General features: G+C 38.0%; 1 protein-coding gene across 2 annotated transcripts; it reads right to left on the bottom strand.

Moving 5' to 3' along the window:
• Positions 1 to 964: 964 nt before the first annotated feature.
• lg23h12orf56 (linkage group 23 C12orf56 homolog) lies at positions 965 to 18,799 on the bottom strand. Of its 2 annotated transcripts, none has more exons than XM_044185305.1 (14): positions 18,360 to 18,799; positions 15,184 to 15,379; positions 14,100 to 14,115; positions 9,089 to 9,278; positions 8,062 to 8,217; positions 6,756 to 6,844; positions 6,516 to 6,660; positions 4,828 to 4,922; positions 3,996 to 4,085; positions 3,783 to 3,870; positions 3,622 to 3,690; positions 2,694 to 2,771; positions 1,589 to 1,770; positions 965 to 1,416 (listed from the first exon to the last, which is right to left on the bottom strand). In XM_044185305.1, exons 1-14 carry the CDS (start codon positions 18,615 to 18,617, stop codon positions 1,305 to 1,307), a joined length of 1,764 nt encoding a protein of 587 aa, XP_044041240.1. In that variant the 5' UTR covers positions 18,618 to 18,799; the 3' UTR covers positions 965 to 1,304. The 2 variants fall into 2 exon arrangements, with proteins under 2 accessions (XP_044041240.1, XP_044041238.1); XM_044185303.1 differs by having other exon boundaries at positions 3,622 to 3,696; positions 18,360 to 18,797.
• Positions 18,800 to 19,844: the final 1,045 nt, after the last annotated feature.

Here is a 19,844-nt window from a genome sequence, read left to right on the forward strand (position 1 = left end):
TATTAGCAATAACTGGTAATATGGTGCAACAGCTCTACTGATTTCTAATTGCTAGAATCCCCAGTTTTAAGCTGTTTTATATTATATGGATAAACATTACCTAGCCTTAGACAGAAATGATAATACAGAAACATTCAGGCAAATACAGAACAAGGACTTAGCTGAGGCACAAGCTAGTAAAGGCGTGCAGTTTTTAGCCATGCTAAATAAATACATGCAAAACACATCTGAGCCTAAGTAAGCCTGACACTCACAAAGTACAGCTTAGATTAAAAGTTCAGCCAAGTCTGTCAACATGGAGCTGACAAGCGAAGAGTCCTAAAATGGCCACCAACAGAAGACAAACAATTTAGTAAAAACATGACCTTTCCTCTGGCATTACCCTCAGGACAAACTTTACATTTTTGCCCCACAAGTGGTAAAAAGATGTCTCTCCATTGTTAGTCATGCTAGTGGCAATGTTTGTCTGTGAGTTGATCCACCATTTTCGTCCAAACTGAAATATCTCAGCAACTATTGGATGGATTGCCATGAAATTTCGTGCAGACATTCATGGTTCCCAGAGGATGAATCCTACTGAATTTGGTTATCCTGACTTTTCTTCTAGAACCACCATGAGGTTGACATCTGTGGTTTTTAGTGAAATGTCTCTACAACGGTTTGATTGATTGCCATGAAATTTGATACACACATTCACGTCCTCCTCAGGGTGAACTGTAATAACTTTAGTGATCCCGTAATTTTCATCTAGCGTCATCAAGTTTTAATTTATCCAAAACTTTTATGACCAAATACCTGCAAAACTAATGACATTCCCATAAGCATGTTAGCATGCTAATATGCTAAAGTAAGCTAGTGAACATGTTAAACTCTATACCTGCTTAACATTAGCATGTTAGCATGTTAGCTCAACGCACAGAGCGTGGCTGTAGACTTTTGATCTGGTTTCCAGCACCAAAACAAATAAAACAGAACAGGTTTATTCAACAAAATGTTCATTCAGACATGAGAATTGGTTTTAGTTACATGCAGAATTCCCTCCTTTATTAGAATTACCTGAGAAGAAACCTGGAGAAGATTTCTGCTTTAGTCCCGTTCTCCTTCATTTCACTGTCTCTGCACTTATGACTCAAACAGCATTATAGGTACATTAACAAACAAAATGTACACAGAAAGTAGTGCTATTATTTCTCCTGGGATCATTTGTTTCACCTGTATTAGCGGCAGTTTACTCAGACTTTAGTAAAGGCACACACTGTCACAGTCCTTTTTTCAGGTATAAGTGCACGTATGTTTGTGTGCGATCATCTGTGCAGATAAAGAGTCAGGATCTGCTCGATCAGTCTTAGAGTTGGTTGGCTGATCGGGTAGTGAGGCGGCAGCTTCTCCTCAGCATATGACAGCTTCACAAAGTACCTGGAGGGAAGAAACAAGGATCCTGCTTCAGCCCAAATACCCAACTCAGATCGTTAAGGTCTCGTCTTAACACAGACACCTCAACCTAATCTTCAATTCGTGATTTAAGATTAGGTTGACATTAACAGTGGACTGACAGACCGTCATCACCATCCTGAATCTTCTAACAAACCTGAACTCCTCTCTGAAGTGGGATCGGAGGTGTTGTGCCAGCTGGTTGTTGTACTGCAGGCAGGCCAGCAGGAGGCGACAGCGCTGAAATAGCAGAACTGACTGAACGGGACTCAGAAACATCTCCTCCGGGTCTGACAAAACCAGCACCACCTGCTGCGCCTGGTAACCAATGAAGGACAACTGCAGAGAGATGAGGAGACCAGTTCCAAAGTACTGTATTTCAGTTTTAACTAAACAACACACAGCTCTTTTATTACAAGTTTAAAATAACCAAAATGCAGACCATCTCTTTCAGCTTTAAAGTGCTTGCCCTACAGTACAATCTAAAACTAAACAGTAGGGATGTCCTGATCAAGTTTGTGGGCCCAGATCCCGATCGGAGTCCTTTAATTATGAGTTTCTGCCGATAAACAGATGCAGTGTTGATGAAATACATGTTTGTATCTGGCACATTAAAATAACAGATGCAGCCTGCCTAATTCAGCCCACCTTATTTTTCACAAGCTACTTGATCCAAATACTGAAGGTCCTGGTTCAAAACTATTATCAGCTTAAATTACTGATGTGATTTGAATGAAAGTTTAACTGGGAGAATGTGACTCCTGAAATTGACGTGACGCGATTTGCGTGAGAGAAGACGTCTGTTGGAGTTGCGGGAACCACAAAAACGCTCCTGATCTGAGAGCAGAGTCTAGCTCTAACCCATGTGCATGCAGCAGAACCACTAAGTAGCACATCTCAACAGAACACCTGCTAAAAACGAGAAGCTGCTACCTGAATGTTTTGTTCTGTGATCTTTGCTAATAAGAACGAGAGAGAAAACAGATTCAATCGATTCGTTAGTGTCGGAGTTTAGGGAATTCATGTATTTTGCCAATCCAGGTGTCAGAACTCATGAGTCACTCGCACCAGTGCGCCAAAATATTTTTTCACATTAGTAACAGTCGCATATCACACTGTAGAGCCCGGCTGTCATTAAGGAGAGCAGCGCTACAACACTAGCAGGCTGAGGTGGACAAAACACAGTGGAGATCAGGTTTATTTTAGCCGATGCCGATCCTCGGGACATCTCTACTAAACAAAGTGACAGTGAGGAAGTTTACCAGGTGAGGATGAGGCAGCAGGACTCGGAGGATCCAGCCAACAGAGAGGAAGTTGTCAGCAGGGGAACATTTGCTGGCCTAAAACACAGAAAAGTGTCAAGTCACAGGTTGAATTAAAGTGTTCGGACTTCCCCACACTTCACTTGCAAACTCCCAAACATGTTTCCAGGATGTGCCGAAGCATGTCCAAATCCACAATACATTACTACCATCATCATCATCATTTTTGATGTAAAGTTTGATATTTACACAAACAGAATATGCATTAGCCAAATAATTTGGATTTGATTGCTATAGACAGTCAAAGGTTGGTTTTCATCCAAAATGGCACCACGTACGATGCTAAGATCATCAGTTTAGGGTGTGATGAGAGTACAATGTTAGCAGTGTTAATGCTGAAACAATTAAAAGTAAAGGGAAAGTTTTAATGTAGATATTAGAGCTGCACAATTCTTCGAAATATTATCGAAATCGGCCAAGTGCAATATCCAAATCGCAGAAGCTGCAATTTTTTGATAAAGGTCTAATATGTGACAAAGCAGCATTATAATGAAGTACTGTAGCGCTGCAGAGATGCCCTGGCCTACAAATCTTGTTCCCCAGATGTAAGAAAAACATGTTTGTTTGGTAACAAATGTCACATCACCATGATTTTAATAGTTTTTTCAGTGAAAATGAAAATCGTGATGCAAAAATGATCATTCCCACATTAATGTGAATCATATCGCAATCGTTATATCTGTCCAAATAATTTTCATAATGATTTTTTCCCCATATTGTGCAGCCCTCGTTTATTTCAACCATCTTTATGTATGTAAACCAGCAGACCCTGCAATTATCCTGCATAAATTACCAATGTCAATACTGTTAGTGATATTTGGATTCAGCCCCAAACACTGAGAAGGGCTGCTGATATCAAATGACTCACCTCGTGGCCTAAAAGCAGCAGCTCGAAGAGCAGAGAGCAGGCAGCGTCCAGATACTCAGCTAGTAAGGCCTGAAGCTGACAGAGACAGAGAGTGATGACTGTAACATTAAGAACAGATGAACTAATGATAATAATAATATTGTGAGTAGAGAGCAGCTCACCTCACAGTCAATCGCAGATCTTTGGTTCTGTGTTTGTAGCTCTGGATCACAAATCAAGGCAAGCAGCATTCTGGAGGCCAAGGCGCCTCTGCAGGGAGGGAAAGAAAAATCTTTTATAGGGTTTTTACATCAGAAACGATATTTATCCATTAAAGTTTTAAAGGATAAAGTACTAGACAGACAGACAGATAAAGACAGAGGTGCGATGTTTACTTTTTGGCAGAGAGCAGGCTGAGTCTGGCTGGTTCGACCTCCGTCTCTCTGAACATGACGGCGAGCGTCTGGGCGATCAGAGTGCTCAGTCTGAACAGAAGGATTGAGCTGGTGTTAGTGTCAGGGCCTTTATCCAAAAACACCACAGTAAACCATCACAAACACTGCAGTGCTTCACTTCTCTGGACCTTACCCAGAAACCCTGGAGAAAACTCTTGTATCCGCAATCTCATTCTTTCTTTCACTAGTCACTAGTATTTATGAAAGGCGGTTAAATCAATGTTCTGTTCAGAAAAATATGTAAACGAAACTAACTATATTATGAATTTTGCTTTATTAAAACACAGCATAAGTGATCACACAGCAGGAGGGGACTGAACAGAGTAAAGTTAAAGTAAAAGGAGTTTTCTTGTAAACAAACAAAAGTTATGTTTACATTGAGTTACTCACCAAAATGCATTGTATGTATCCTTAAAGTCTAACAAAAGTGTCTCATAAAACATTTGCAAAGCCGATTTTTTAAAAGTATTTTGAATCCTGCATTGTTTACGTCCTGTTTACTAGCTTGCAGTCTTCTTCTTCCCTGCCTTTGATGCCACGTTGCTGTGTTGTTTTGGCGCATTACAGCCAGACAGATAAAACAAACAGCGTTAAGTGTGTTGTGTAAAAACAAGGCAGCTTACAACCTCAAAGGGCGACTTCCCTGATTACATTAAAGGTCTAAGCTCAGACACACTTTAACTCTCTCTCAGACACACACACACACACACACACACACACACACACACACACACACACACACACACACACACACACACTCTCTGGAGCTCACAGTAGTTGATCTGCTGTGTAGACTTCACTGAGGCTCTGACAGCCGTGGAGAGATTCCTCTAGAGTCTGAACCAGGAACACACACACCTCACTGGACTGAAACACACAGAACAACAGAGAAAATCTTCACCCAACTGCAACCAGATAAAACTTTACTCAAGTCTATTCTGGCCTTGGTCTGTATGTGTCTTTGTGAGGACCAGAGTGGGGACATTTTGTATGGAACTGGATCCCATTTCCACCTGTTTTTAACAAGCACATTTCCTCAAGTACGTTTTCTGCTACTTTCTGCTTCTACTCTACTACATCTCGGGGCAATTATTGTATTTACTCCAATACATTTATGTGACAGTATTTACGCGTTACTTTACTGATAAAGATTATAAATACAAAATATATGCATTGTTACAGATTAAACTAAACACTTTGCTGCTAATATTTTTGTACTTCTACTTAAGTAAAGGCTTGAGTGCAGAAGTATTTTCATATTGTGGTATTGATATTTTTACTTAAGTAAAAGATCTCAGTACTTCTTCTGCCACTGTCTATATCTGAATGCATTATCTGGATAAAGACACCTGAGCACAAGCCTTTGCATTTACACCTGGTATTAATAAGGATTCTTATATTTTGATTCTGCCCACATTGTGATTGGATATCAAAATGTAAATTAGATACGTCGAGCTGCTGGCTTTCAATCATTTCAATCATTTCCTGAGGGGAAGAAAAACTTCCCAAATATGAAGTGCAGGGCTGCAACTAACAGTTATTTTCCTTATTGATTAATCTGTCAATTATTTTCTCAATTAATCGATTAGTCTTTTGGTCTATAAAATCTCCATCACAATTTCCCAAAGATGACATCTTCATGTCTTGTTTTCTCTGACCAACAGTCCAAAAGCAGAAGATATTCAGATAGTCGTTATAATTATTTATCAAAATACCTGCTAATTAATTTTGATTACTCAATTAATTGTTTTAAATTGACTAATCATTGCAGCTATGAAGGTGTGTATCTTGTTCTCAGGTTTACTGTCAATTGTTGTGGTTGGTTTTATTTTCCTATTTTCCTTGTTCAGCCTTCAATAACTTTAAATAAATAACCACTTTCAGGTTCGTAGGAACCAAACACTGAGATACAGAAGGACGAACCTCTCTTCTTCATTTAGCATGAAGTAGTTTATTCTTCGGTTGCAGAAAATACAAAACAAATCTGCAATACGAAGGAATTCAGGAATTCAGAATGCAGAACAACAACATAACTTTTCATACTAAGCTCCTCCGGATTGGATGTGATGTTTTCTGGTTGGTCAATGATCAAAACACGTAAGTCACTGAACGTCGCACTAAACACAATTTCCTTCAACACAGTATACCAGGAGAATCTTGTGTCTTTAGTGTCTAAAAACTCCGGCAGTGTGGGCAACTTGCATTTTTCATCTGTACAACAGTAAAATAAAAAAGCAGGTCATGATCGAGATGTTAATTTTTTAAAATTCAACTAGTTTTCTCAATATTGTTATAGGTTGATAAAAATAAAACAAGTTGGGCATGAATTATTTTTGGCTTGAAAGGGGTTCACTGGGTTAGGGTTAGGTCAGGCATGTAGTTATGATGGTTAGGGAATGGATGCTGTCAAAGATGGTCCTCGCAAGTACAGAAGTATAAACATGTGTTTGAACGTCTCACCCTCCAGAAGAGTCTGCGTAGTGCGACGTTGCGGTGAGCAGCAGTCCTCAGCTCCTGCAGCAGCAGGTAGAGGCTCTCCACACTGATGTCCTCCTGCAGGAGCTCAGAGCTCAGCTGACCAAACAGGTGAGCTGTCCGCTCCCAGCTGCACGCACACACACACACACACACACACATTAATAATGATTCTGCCTCTGTTACAATCCTGTACTGTGTTACAACAGAGTTTTATTTTGTTACCTGATGGCAGGAAGTTGCTTTCCAGGAGAGGAGTCAGACGAAGCACTGCACCTTCCTCTGTAGACCGGGTCTAACAACAGAGTGGACTTCTGAAAACACACACACACACACACACACTCTTAACATCCTAATAAGAGGACACTGGAGTGCTGAACATCTATCCATTAACAAATTATAGGAGATGCATACTGCTTGTCAATAGGGATGTCTTGGGCAGATCAGTGCATTATTAATTAATTGGTATCAACTCAATAAAGTCCAACATCCAAAAAGGCGTTTTTTCAAATAATTTATGAGGTAGGACATGTGGTCGTCATGTTTGTTAGGCCTTAAAGGGGAACTCCACCGCTTTTACTCATCAAAGTCTGTTTACAGGTCTTGGGGAGTACTACTGCATATGTGAAAAAAGTTGTATGAAGCCTTTTGTGGCTCCAGAGGGAGCTGTGTGAGGGGATGTCACCTGAGTCAGCGTTGGTTGGGGCTGAAGACTACAAGTTTGAAAATGAAAAAGATTTGTAGGTGTGGAGTTAGACAGAAGTGAGCTCACCAGACCTCTGAGGCCTGCTCCTCATCTCTGCTGCAGGCTAGTGGCTCAAGGCTACATTAGCTGCTACTAGCATAACACACCCGAATCTCCAAACCGAATTGGCTACAGTTAGAGTTGCATTGTGGTTAATGTAGGAGAAGAATGTGTGGAATACAATAGACAATATCTCTGATTCTGCTGCGTCGATTTTGGTCCATTGTTTTTACTGTCCATCATGAGTGCGACAGTGTTATAGGAGTGCAAAGCTAAATCGGTGGAGTGCTCTTTTAAAGGATAAGACAGGTGATATACTACTTTTTATTATCACTAAATCCCAAGAAAATGCCAAAACTAAAAATAAATCCTACTAACAAGCATTGTGTGTGTGTCACAGCCTGATGTAGCTTCTTCCTCTGAGCCATAGAGCTCCATTGGTGTGCAAAAACTATTAGAAAACCATCAGTGAGCCGCACTGTTGCACTGGGTGACGTGTTCCTTCATCACCATGAACACACACACTGTAGTTTATTCTGACTCCCACACACAGCGTCCTGCTGTCCCAAACACTCACTAGAGCACCACATGTGGATTAATCTGCCGCTGCAAATAGTCCCCAACAGACGCACCATTTCTTCCTGTTAGAGTAATGTTTGCTAAAAACTACAGTGACCAGCTGTTTTAGGAAATTACTGAAGAAATTAAATGAAACTATATATATTTGTTGCATTATGTTGTAAAACAGAAACATACAGGCAAACCCTCAGTATCATCATCACTCACAATAATGAAGCTGTTCCATGAGCTCTGTAGATGGATGTAAAGTCTGGACGCTTGTGATACAGCGTAAAGATGCAGCTCAGCCTCCCTCTCCTCTCTGCTGTTCACACAGTCTCTTCTCAACAGGCGAGACAGAACCGAACCGATCCTCCTCGGCACCTGGAACGTCACATCAACACACAATGGGTTGTCATCCTTGAATGTAATGAGGATCAATACACAGACTTAAGAGTAGAAGCTTTAGTGTTTCAGCGTCAGCAGCTAGTACTTCAGTGTTTGGGTGAACCTCCCAAATAGATTTTCTCCCAGCAAATATTTTTTGTATTTCTTATTTTTCCTTATACAATTCAGTGTGTCAGCTATCTTCCAGCCTCTACTCTTGATTTCCATACTTTAATATTTTAAGTTGATTTAAGCATCGGGGCTGGGCATCAATGTAACAATATAGTGCTGAAAATAACGATTGTTTTTGCATTTCTTGAATGAGAAGAAGAGAAATTCAAGAAATTCAATGGAGATTTCAATAGAGAACTGAAAAAGTAAATACAATTTCTTGTCGGTTAACATTAAACATTTGCATGTACATTTACACAAAAGCATTGGTTGATAAGATGTTGTCTTAAAATCAAATCAAAGAGAAACACTGTAAGTAAGCATGCCATAAAAAGAATATTGTAAATAAGGTAGCTCCCTTTATTTAAAAGCTCATGAAAAGTAGTTTGGGACGTAGATAAGTTGTATTTCCAGTCTATATAACATGGTAATATTAACATTGGTTGCCCTGCTAAATTATCTTTCTGCATAGTTAGCTAAAGACTTTTTAGATTTTTTGAGCTGACTTTCTTTAAGCTGCAAGCTACGTGTATTTGTAGAAGATATGAGGGGTTTTTATGATTCTCAACAGCCATTTGTTTGAATCACATTTATAAATATTAATGACAAACAGCCTTTTGTGCCTGGCGTGCCTGCTGGCAACTAAGATCACATTTAAAAACAGCCTTGATGTCAGTTACAACCCATCCATCCGTACCTGGCCAGGCTCAGGGATGTTCAGTCTTTGAGTCAAGGTGGGGGAGCTGGTGGGGGAGGTTGCTGTGGAGGGAGGCTGGGTGGGAGGGTGTGGGACCCTCAGGAGGCCCGCAGTCTCCGGGTTTGGACAGGAGGCAGAACGTGTGGGCGCTAAAGTGTGAACCCCCTCTGTCCTCCTTTCACTGTGGTTCCTGATAAACAGAAAACCAGGAAAGAGATGAACTTTTACTGTCCGCTGTGTAAAAAAAGTGGTTAAAGTGGTAAAAGACTACATTTTTCACAGCAGGCATTTTGAATGGTCATAGCAGGAAAAGCACAATGTTACTAATAACGTTAATGATGGTTTTGTTCCATTTTGGGGTCCCAGCATGCAAAATAACAGGATCAGAAACATCTAACTGGAATGTAGCCTTCATTACGGTTATCAATTACACTGGTTTATTACTGGGTGAGTAGCTAACAAGAAAACAAAGCAAGAAGGGAGACGGATCACACTGATCAGGGTCAAAAACCTTGGAACAAGACCAGTAAAAAAGGCAATAAATACAAAACAAAACCTTAATAACCAATATCACAAAAAACATGCAAATATCATGTCATACAACATCTTTCAGACAGTTGCTTATTCCTTGATTACTTCAGGCCCGCACAGGTTACCATTATCCCTCCAGTGGGTCAGTCTCAAAGAATTTATTAACCCTAGTACGTATAGTCAATGTTTGCCCTGCCGACGAGAATAATGTAAACCGCTAAAGGTTTTTTCGGGGGAGTTTTTCTTTATCCGAATCGAGGGTCTAAGGACAGAGTGTGTCGTAAGTTGTACAGATTTTAGCGCCCTTTGAGGCAAACTGCATATCTGTGATATTGGGCTATATCAATAACTGACTTGACTTGGAGCTTCCTCTCTTCAAAATATAGTATGTCACTGCCATGATCAGCACCAAATTATTGGTGTGCATTCAGCAGACAGCTTGTGCTGATTCTACAGTGAAAAACTGAGCATGCGCAGAACTTTTTAACCCTCTCACGACCAACTCTGCAATCAATCTGCATATTTTCATAATACTGCTCTATCCTGCATTTATGCACACGCTTTATATCCTGCACTTGCTTATTGCACTTCTGGTTAGACCTAAACTGCATTTCGTTGCCTTGTACTTGTACATGTGTAATGACAATAAAGTTGAATCTAATCTAATACAACTGTCTTCAGTTGTCCGATGACGTGAGTCATATACATGAGATTATTTCCGTTATTTCTCACGTTATCTCATTATTTTCAATCCATCCAACAGGTTTTTTTTCCTGATGTGTGTTGAGCATTACAGCCACGTGTTGCTGTTGACTTCTAGTGTTGCTGACTGAAGCAGCAGGCTGCTCAGTAATTTGAACATAATGATTCAATGGCTGTAAACTGCGTTCATGTCCCCAAAGATCGATCGTTACTTATTTGAATGTGTGTGTGTGTGTGTGTGTGTTTAATGACCTCCCAGGGGTGAACTACACTTGAGCAGCAAGACAGATAAGCATGAGACAGCGTTTACACACATCAGTTTTATCTCAGTGTGGCATTTGTTGTAACCAGGCAACAATTCAGCGTTTAACGACAGTAAATCTGTTCGCCTCTCGTCTCTTCACAGTCAACAAACTGTTTCCTGACGGACGCACACAACGCAGAGCACGATGTGGATCCAAATAGTAACAAACTCACATACAACATTAATTTATTCACTCTACTAATCATTTAGTAAGCATGACAGTGTTTACAAAAAGCACAACCTTCCATTCTGCAGTACTGCTGAAATGTGTATGAAGCTTTTCATCTATCTATACTGTGTCTTTCTCAAATTATATCTGACCGTAGGGCTGCATGTAACGATTATTTTCGTTATCGATTAATCGTTTGGTCTTTGAAACGTGAAAAACAAGTGTGAAAAAATGCCATTCACAGTTTATTACAGCACACAGTGACACCTTTAATTCCCTTGTTTTGTCCGACCAACAGTTGAGAACCTAAAGATATTCAATTAACTGTTATAAATGTTGACGAAAAACAGCAAATCCTCATATTTAAGAAGCTGGAACCAGAGAACGTTTGGCATTTTTGCTTGAAAAATTATGATTAAATCGATTATCAAAATAGTTCCCCATTAATTTTCACTTGATCGACCAATCGTTGCAGCTCTATATCAGAGTTTCTATTCGGTTCATATCCTATTTTGTTTTCGTTAAATTTCGTTCATTTTGGGGAAATGTAATGCAGCGTGGAGGGACATTTTACTTCAGAGTATCACACATAAAGTTTATATTAAGCATATCTGAATAAACTGTTAGTGTAAATGTTTTCAATGGTACTTCCTATGATACAAGCTATTCGTTTAAAGTTACTGACAGTACAATTTAAAACTTCTCTTGGTAGTTGTTTTGTATAACTGGTCTTGAAGACAACTCATATCTCATACAGATATTAATATTTTAGATTTAAAAATTATTTTTATTTATCTAAAAGATAAAATGTTGTCTGGTGACAATATGTCAGCAGATAAGTAACACTGGCTGGTAAAGAGTTGTGACACTGAAGCAGGTATTACAGTGACTTTGACTTTCTATTAAAAGATACAAATAGTAAACCCCTACTAAGTGTTCCTGTCTGTAACTATACCATCAATTGTCCAATTAAAACAGCCAAAACAATCTTTAAAAAACATTATAAATAGTAGTGATAACATAAATCTATATCCAGAAAAATAAGGGGCAAAAATACATAAGAATGCAGTCTGTAAAATATTCTGTTACGCTAATACTGATATATTGGTTGGACTCTAACATTTACAATTACTTGTAAATAATAATGAATATTCAGGTAAAAAGTCTCCACATAAAGGTAAATTTTGATCATTAAAATCATTTGCTAATCAACACCAAAATGCTATACATTTGCTGGTTTGCTAGTGTGAAGATTTTCTGTTTTTCTTTGTCATATATGATAGTAAATTAAATATCTCTGTATGGAAAACACAATCAATTTGAAGACTAGGGCTCTGGGAACTTGTGATGCGCATTTTTGGCTGTTTTCTAATATTAAAAAAATAATAATCAATAATGAAAATAATCGTTAGTTGCCGCCCTAAATGTAAAATATATTCTGTGTTGTTCATTTATTTATTAATTAATTTATTAATGTTGCATATTCAAGTTTTAAGTCTATTTCTGGAACAAATAAATACATTTGGATAACACAAACATAATATTGTGGTTGTTGATCGTTGTACTTCTTTAAATATCCCAATGAGCAGCAGGTGAACTGAGGTGAAACACGTCTCTCTTTATTAAATGAGTCATGAGCTACCTGAGACACCGAAGAGGATCGTTATAGAGCCAGAAGGAGTGAAGCAGCTTTCACTTAACACATTATTTAGTAGTTTCTCAACCAAAAGTAGAAGATGATATTTAACTTTTTGTCAAATGTTTTGGCATTTCAATGAGGACTGATCTGAAAAACTCTCTCACCACCACCACACAGATACACAAACACACATATATAAATGCAGGTATGTACACTTAAGCTCCTAAAGTTTAACCCTCCACCTTTCTCCAGCTCTCTTGTCGCCCTGCAGACAACAACAGCCGTAAAGGTTTTATAGCTCAAAGAGTTTGTCTGTCTCCGTGACTCCCAGACAGAAACTCTACAGCACACTTTCGACAGACAGGAGGAGGAAAATGCAATATTATACACATAAAGTTACACCATGAAGGGCAGCTGAAAGTCTGAAGCGTCAAATAATTCCTTTAGTTCGGAATAAAAATAGTGTGGTGGAAAAAAGCCCTAATTTATCATATGTTTCAAAGCAGTCATTAGATTTAAGCTGGAATTACGCTTCTGCAGGCTGCACGTAAGTGAATGTGCACAGGGGGTCGCTGTTTGACCTGTTGGTGGCGCTAGAGAATATATCAACAAAGTCATCTGGGGACCATGAATGTCTGTATAAAACTTCCTGGCAATAGTTGTCGAGATTGGACACTTTGGCATGTCGAGAAGAACTGCGTTGTCAGTAGGAATGGGGAATTAAAGTCAGTTTACAATCACTTATTTTATTTATTTATTAATATATTTTCACATCGCCGTAATGACTCAAGAGTTAAGAGTTGTATATAATAATCAATCCATTTAATTATTTTGCATTTAAAGAGTACAAAACATGCTTAAAGTGGATGTGGAGGATAATGATGAAAAACAACAGACATTTAACTTAGAGGTTGAACTCTTCTGGAGTTGTGAAACTATTTTGGACTTCATCGTTCAAAAGTAAAACTGAAGCTTGATGGCTAAAGTCGTTCGTCATATAGACACGTGATAGTGACAGCTATAGCTGAACGAACGAAAGAGCGTCACCTACAGAAACTCAAACTGCATCGATGGACACTAATCGATGGTTTATTAACCATCCAAATTCCACTCTAGCTTGTATCATAACGGTTACTTTTAGTTTAAAAAATAACAGTAAAAATCTTACTCAGTACAGTTAGAAACCAACACTGAGCCAAACATAAAGTCCTCTTCAATCATTAACAGAACTTTACGACAATGAATCCCGAAAATCCAGCACTTCTAGTCTCAGTTGTGCTTTGCAGCGACAAGGAAGCGATAGCATGACGCAGAAGTGTATTTAACTTTGCTGTGAATAAACTAAGAATGTTTGGAACATACTGTACATAACACGTCTAACAGTAGAGACTAGATACTAGATACTACTAGTAGAGACTAGATAAACAGACTTCGGTTTCTCTTTATCCCAAATTTTTCGAACCACCTTTAAAGCCTGCAGGAGGTGAATGTTTGATGCGCAAAAGATAGATTTTTGGTGTAGTATTCCTTTAAGACGGTTAAAAAGTAAGAGCGACCACAGCCAGTCTCAGCTTCCATACATGGATATCATCTGACAAACCAGAGACCAGTGTGTGTGTGTGTGTGTGTGTGTGTGTGTGTGTGTGTGTGTGTGTGTAATGCTCACCTTTGTGCAGGATATCCTGTGGGGGAAATAAAAGACACAGGTAAGGTTCAGGTTACAGTTAAAGGTATCAGAGGAAAGAAACCAAGAACTAAAGAACAAATGAGCTTCACTGCTGTTGTTTGTTACAGAGTAGAAGTAACTGACATTTTAACCGCTGTCACTGCTTACATACCACCTGACACTTCAACTATTTACAGTGCACACACTTCAACTATCTCCAGCACTTTAACTTCAAATGAAATTTCAAATGCTTTCATCTCTTACACTTTAACCGACATTTCAACCTTCTTTCAGTGCTCACTAAGTACTTACTCTTCAAATGACATTTCAACTGCTTTCAGTGCTCACTCAGTACTTACTCTTCAAATGACATTTAAACTGCTTTCAGTGCTTACTCGTCAAATGACATGTCAACTGCTTTCAGTACTTACTCGTCAAATGACATTTCAACTGCTTTCAGTGCTTACTTGTCAAATGACATTTCAACTGCTTTCAGTGCTTACTTGTCAAATGACATTTCAGCTGCTTTCAGTACTTCCTCTTCAAATGACATTTCAGCTGCTTTCAGGGCTTACTTGTCAAATAACATTTCAACTGCTTTCAGTACTTCCTCTTCAAATGACATTTCAACTGCTTTCAGTACTTCCTCTTCAAATGACATTTCAACTGCTTTCAGTACTTACTCGTCAAATGACATTTCAACTGCTTTTATTAATTAGACATCAACTCATATATCAGTTGCTTTCACTTCTTACTAATTAACTGACAGTTCACCTGCTTTCAGCTCTTACCCTTCAACTGTTAGTTCAACTCAATGTTTACAAACAAACTGACACTTCAACTGCCTACAGGGCTTAAACTTCAACTCCGCTTTCAGCTCTTATACTTAAATTTACACCAACTCCTTTTAATGCTTCAACTTCAAAGCCTTTCAGTACTTCAACTGACACTTCAACTGTTTAAGTGCTTAAACTGCAACTCCCATACAATGTCACATGCACAGATTTTTCTTCAGAAATCCAGTTTTCTGACATTTTAAAACAGTTTTTTACCGTCTTTAAAGCAGGTAAACACTCGTCTTTACCTTCTAAGGTGTGTGTTATTGTTGGGCAGTGGCTGGTTCTGCGAGAGGGCGGGGCTGCAGGAGGAAGTCCCTCCCTCCTGGCTCTCCTCAGCCAATCACGTCCCTTCGCAGCAGGCTTTTCAGTGACATAGGTGATTCGTATGTGCTGGCAGAGTTCCCTGTCCTTCCCGCGGAGGAAGTCTGGGAGGTCGTTGACCTGTTTGGATGAAACAGAGACAAATCATAAACGGCTGTTGTGTTTAAAACTTCACTTAATTATTTGGTTTAATTTTACTTAAATAATTAGTTAAATTAAAAAAACTGGTGAAATTTAGCTAAAAAAGAATAAATGAATGACTGAAAGGGCAATATATAGATAAAGGATATTAGCATTTTCTGTATTTCTTTTATTTATTTATATATTTATCTATTTCTTCATATTTATTTAAATATTTTATTATTTATTATATTTTATGTATTTTTTATTTCTTTATATATTTATCTATTTCCTTTTATTTATTTAGATTTTTTTTCTAAATGTATTTATTTAAATATTTTCTAATTTATTATATTTTTATGTATTTTGTATTTCTTTGTTTATCTATTTCCTTTTTTAGTTATTAGTTAGTATTTAGATATTTTTTATTTCTAAATTTATTTAGATATTTTCTTATTATATTTTTCTGTATTTTTTCATTTCTTTAAATAGTTCCTCATGTATTTCTTTATATATTTTTTCTACATGTATTTATTTATTCATTTAGATATTTATTTATATCCTCTTTAATTTATTTATTTCTAAATTTATTTATTTTTCATTTATTTATTTCAACATTTATTTTTTTCTTTCTCCTACTACGCCTGGCTGTCATTGGCTAATCAGTCTGGGTTGGACGCACTGATAAAACAAAATTGACGTTTTTTCCATATTTCATAGTCTGAACAGATTAACAGATATTTAAAATAGTCATCAGAGTGTGAGCGTACTTGTATCTGCCAGAAGTGGAAACAGGCCATAATCTGACGGTTTAACGCAGACAGGATTAACTCTGAGGAAGAAGTTTGACCTTTGACCTCTGAACTACGTGACATAACAAGATGAAAGATGGTCATTAGAGGCTTATTCTGCTACACACACACTCAGCCTCTCTTTCGGATACTGCATGTTATGTAGGGTTATATTACGTAGGTGTTGAGCTTTAATCTGTTTTAAACCCCTGGGTCATTCAGTTTAATCTAAAGATAATGATTAGTTAATGTCTTTTTTTTTATTTGTGCTATGTGTTGCAGAGATATGCAAACTGATTCCTTGTTCTTCATCCACTTTTTAGCTTATCTTTTATGATATTTAACACTGACATCTGGAATATAGTCAAATAGTTGAGCGCAAAGCATCATATACTCCTGACGAATTATAGGTGTTTAAAAGTCACAGATATTTAGACTTCCTGTCACTTTATTTATTGAAGAGGTAAAATACTAAATGATTGAAAGGAAGGTCAGTTCATTATGGCCGTCAAACAAATATAAAGAAAAGATAATCACAGAAGAAGCTGTTAAGAAAATGTATATATAGATTTTTAGGATCATCAAAATGTCTTGCAGGGAGTGCTGAAAGAAATAACGACCTTTTCATTAATTTGATTATGTTTGAGTCATTTAAAAAAGTTTTGGCTGCTGACTAGAACTTAAAGTAAAAAACTTTTTATCTAAATAATGAATACATACGCTACATAAATCAATATATTAATAGTTGCAGTCCCAAATGAGTAAGTAGAGCTAAAACCAGATTAATTGACTAGTTGATCAGAAAATTGTTCAGTTTGCTGATTTTCTCTGTTTATATTGTCCATTTAAAGAAGTCACCCTGGGCGTTTTTTGGACCAAACGATTTATTGAAAAAATAATAACTAGATGAATCGATAATGGAATTAATCAGTTGTGCAGCCCTAAACAATTCATTGATTCATCAAAAAGAAAAACAGATTAATTGCTATTGAAAATAAGCCTTAATTGCAGCCCCAAACATACATGCTGTATATCATAATATACATTATTAATAGTCACAGTCCCAGCTGATTATAAATTAATCTTGCTGTATGACGCTTTATATTTTATTTTAATGCAAAAGGAACAGAGAGAAAAATCATGTTTTTCATGCAGAGCACTTAAATAAAGAAAGGTGAGAGTAAAGCAGAGGATGCCACCTGTACCACAACAGGTGACAGCTGGAACCGAGTCTGGATCAGGCCCCAGATCTCCAGGGCCCCCGAAACCTGCAGGATTACTGTGGGTCAAGGTTATTTGTTTAGTAAACTGTAAGCTGTTAAGTATCATCTGACATGATAAAGGCTTTCAGGTGAGTCCTGCTTATCCACCTGATCTTGAGGCCCTATCAAGAAGAGGGTCCCCGGGTCAAAATCTAATCTAATTAGGATCATTATTTCAGTTTTATCCTCATATGATGCATATTCTCCAAATAATGCGTTTAATCAAATGACCACACAGAAAATATCGAGCCAGGTATTCCAGCACTGACTGCACAGACAGTGGGAAAGGTGTGAGGTGAAACCGGTAAGTCAAAGTGACCGATCTGTAATCTGAAGAGTTTACAGGGATCGAACAGCAGGAGACTGTTAGTTAATACCCACACAGTGTGATGCACAGGTAGGTGTATTTGCTTTCGTCACAGAGTCGATTAATCTAAAGATTATTTTTTAAATAAGTGAAAAATGCAAATCGCAATTTCCCCCCAAAAATCTCTCTAAAACCTAAAAATATTCAGTTTACTGTCGAATAAGACAAAGAAAAACAGTATATCTGCTGCAATAAGAAGCTGGAACTAGAGATTGTTTGATTCCATTAATCAATAATCACAAAAATGTGCTGATAATTAGTCATTTGTTTTAAACAAAATGCCAAAAGGTCCATTTTGACCTTGGAAATGACAGTTTGACAAACTTTTCTCAACTGAGCAACTGCTGAGGAAGGCCAAGAGATGTGGCTGAAAGCTGTGGAAACATCAAGTAAGAGGATCTTGTGAAAATGTTTTTGTCAAAAAGCAATTTGAAAACATTTTTTTTTTGACATTTTATAGATCAAATGATTAATCTATTGATCCAGAAAATTATCTGAAGATTAATCAGAATGAAAATAATGTTATTTGCTTTTTTTTTTGGTTTCTCCTTTAAACTCACCAGCTCGATGTCCCGCACGCGCCTGAAGCTAAAGACTGAGGTGAGCGTGCGCGGAGGGTACTCGGTCAGGTACACGCGCTCGTCGCTCAGCACCACGTGCATGTACACCTTGCTGATGGTCTCCGATATCACCACGCAAGGCTCGTAGGCTCGGATCCGCTCATACACCGTCCGCTCCGTGTTCCGCTTCAGGAACGAGTCCAGCTTGACGTTTCGGCGGGAGAGGAGGGAACCGGAACCGGAGCCGGTCCGAGCCATGACGGTACCGGCGGAGCAGTTAGTGACACATTAACCTCCACTTTGGCGCGAGGCAGGCGAGCCGCTGACCTTCCCATTCATTAGGATTGTAGAAACTACCAGGCAGGTAGGTGATGGTGCTCGTCCCGCTCCGCTGCTTCACACTGAGCAGGTGAACCGCCGCTGTCTCGCTCCATCGGCTCACACAGCTCTCTGATTGGTCCGCGCAGGGAAGAGGGGCGCTGCTGATTGGCTAGAAGATAAAGGTTTATTTCTACTTTTAAAGCGCAGAGTTTTAGATCCACTTTAAACCAAAATACATGGAAATCAGGACAGGGCCGTAGCCAGCATTTTATACTGAGGTCATGGGCCCAAGTCCCCCCATAAATGTTCCTAATTTTCATTTGTTTATTTATTTATTTGAAGGTCTAAATGCTGTTTCATAGCCTTCTTCACACTGCCAGGTGTAAAATTAGGGTGGTGAAATAGTAAAGCCTATTTTTATGCTATTTTTTTTAGGTTAGGTTAAAAGTATCAGATTTAAAGAGAAATGTGCATTTCATTTGAAAGTTTAATGTGCAATTTTATTAGTTTTACAAGACATAAAGGCAGAAATTCAGAGGAAAAAGTAGGTGTTCTGATCAATGCCTGGAGTTTACTGGAATTAAACAATTAAAATACTTAGTCCATCCAAACTGCCAAGAATTAAAAAAAATGGTGGGGAAATATTAAAAGTAAATTACGTAAAGTAATAAAACTCAATTAAGTCTAAAATAATATGACCTCAGTGCCCTCAATGATAAAAACATCATGTTTGCTGTTTGTTTAAGTAAACATAACTTAATTTAGGAATATGCCCCATGTGGATTAATATCACCTTTAAGTGGGTTTTGAAAGGGACCCTCTTTTCAAGACAGACACTCAAAGCAAGACCCACATTAAGGCTTTTATCGTGTCAGTTGACGTCATGCTTTAAAGTGTATATTTCCATATATCCATACGGCCCTGAGGCAGCTGGTAATAATACTGTAGACATCGCCGTTAACAAACTGCACAATAACACTCAAGTAATAAAATAACAGAGAAATTCAGATGATATTTGTGGTCAACAAGCTTGTTGGCAGAGAAACGTTAGTCACGGCTGAACTTTTTTCACTTTTCAGATTTAATTTGAATTCCTACGGATGTTATTTGATTTTATAAATAATAGTTATACAAAAAAAAGTTCTCAGCTTCAGATTATCTTTA

The sequence above is a fragment of the Siniperca chuatsi genome, linkage group LG23, assembly GCF_020085105.1.
Source record: "Siniperca chuatsi isolate FFG_IHB_CAS linkage group LG23, ASM2008510v1, whole genome shotgun sequence".
NCBI lineage: Eukaryota > Metazoa > Chordata > Actinopteri > Centrarchiformes > Sinipercidae > Siniperca > Siniperca chuatsi.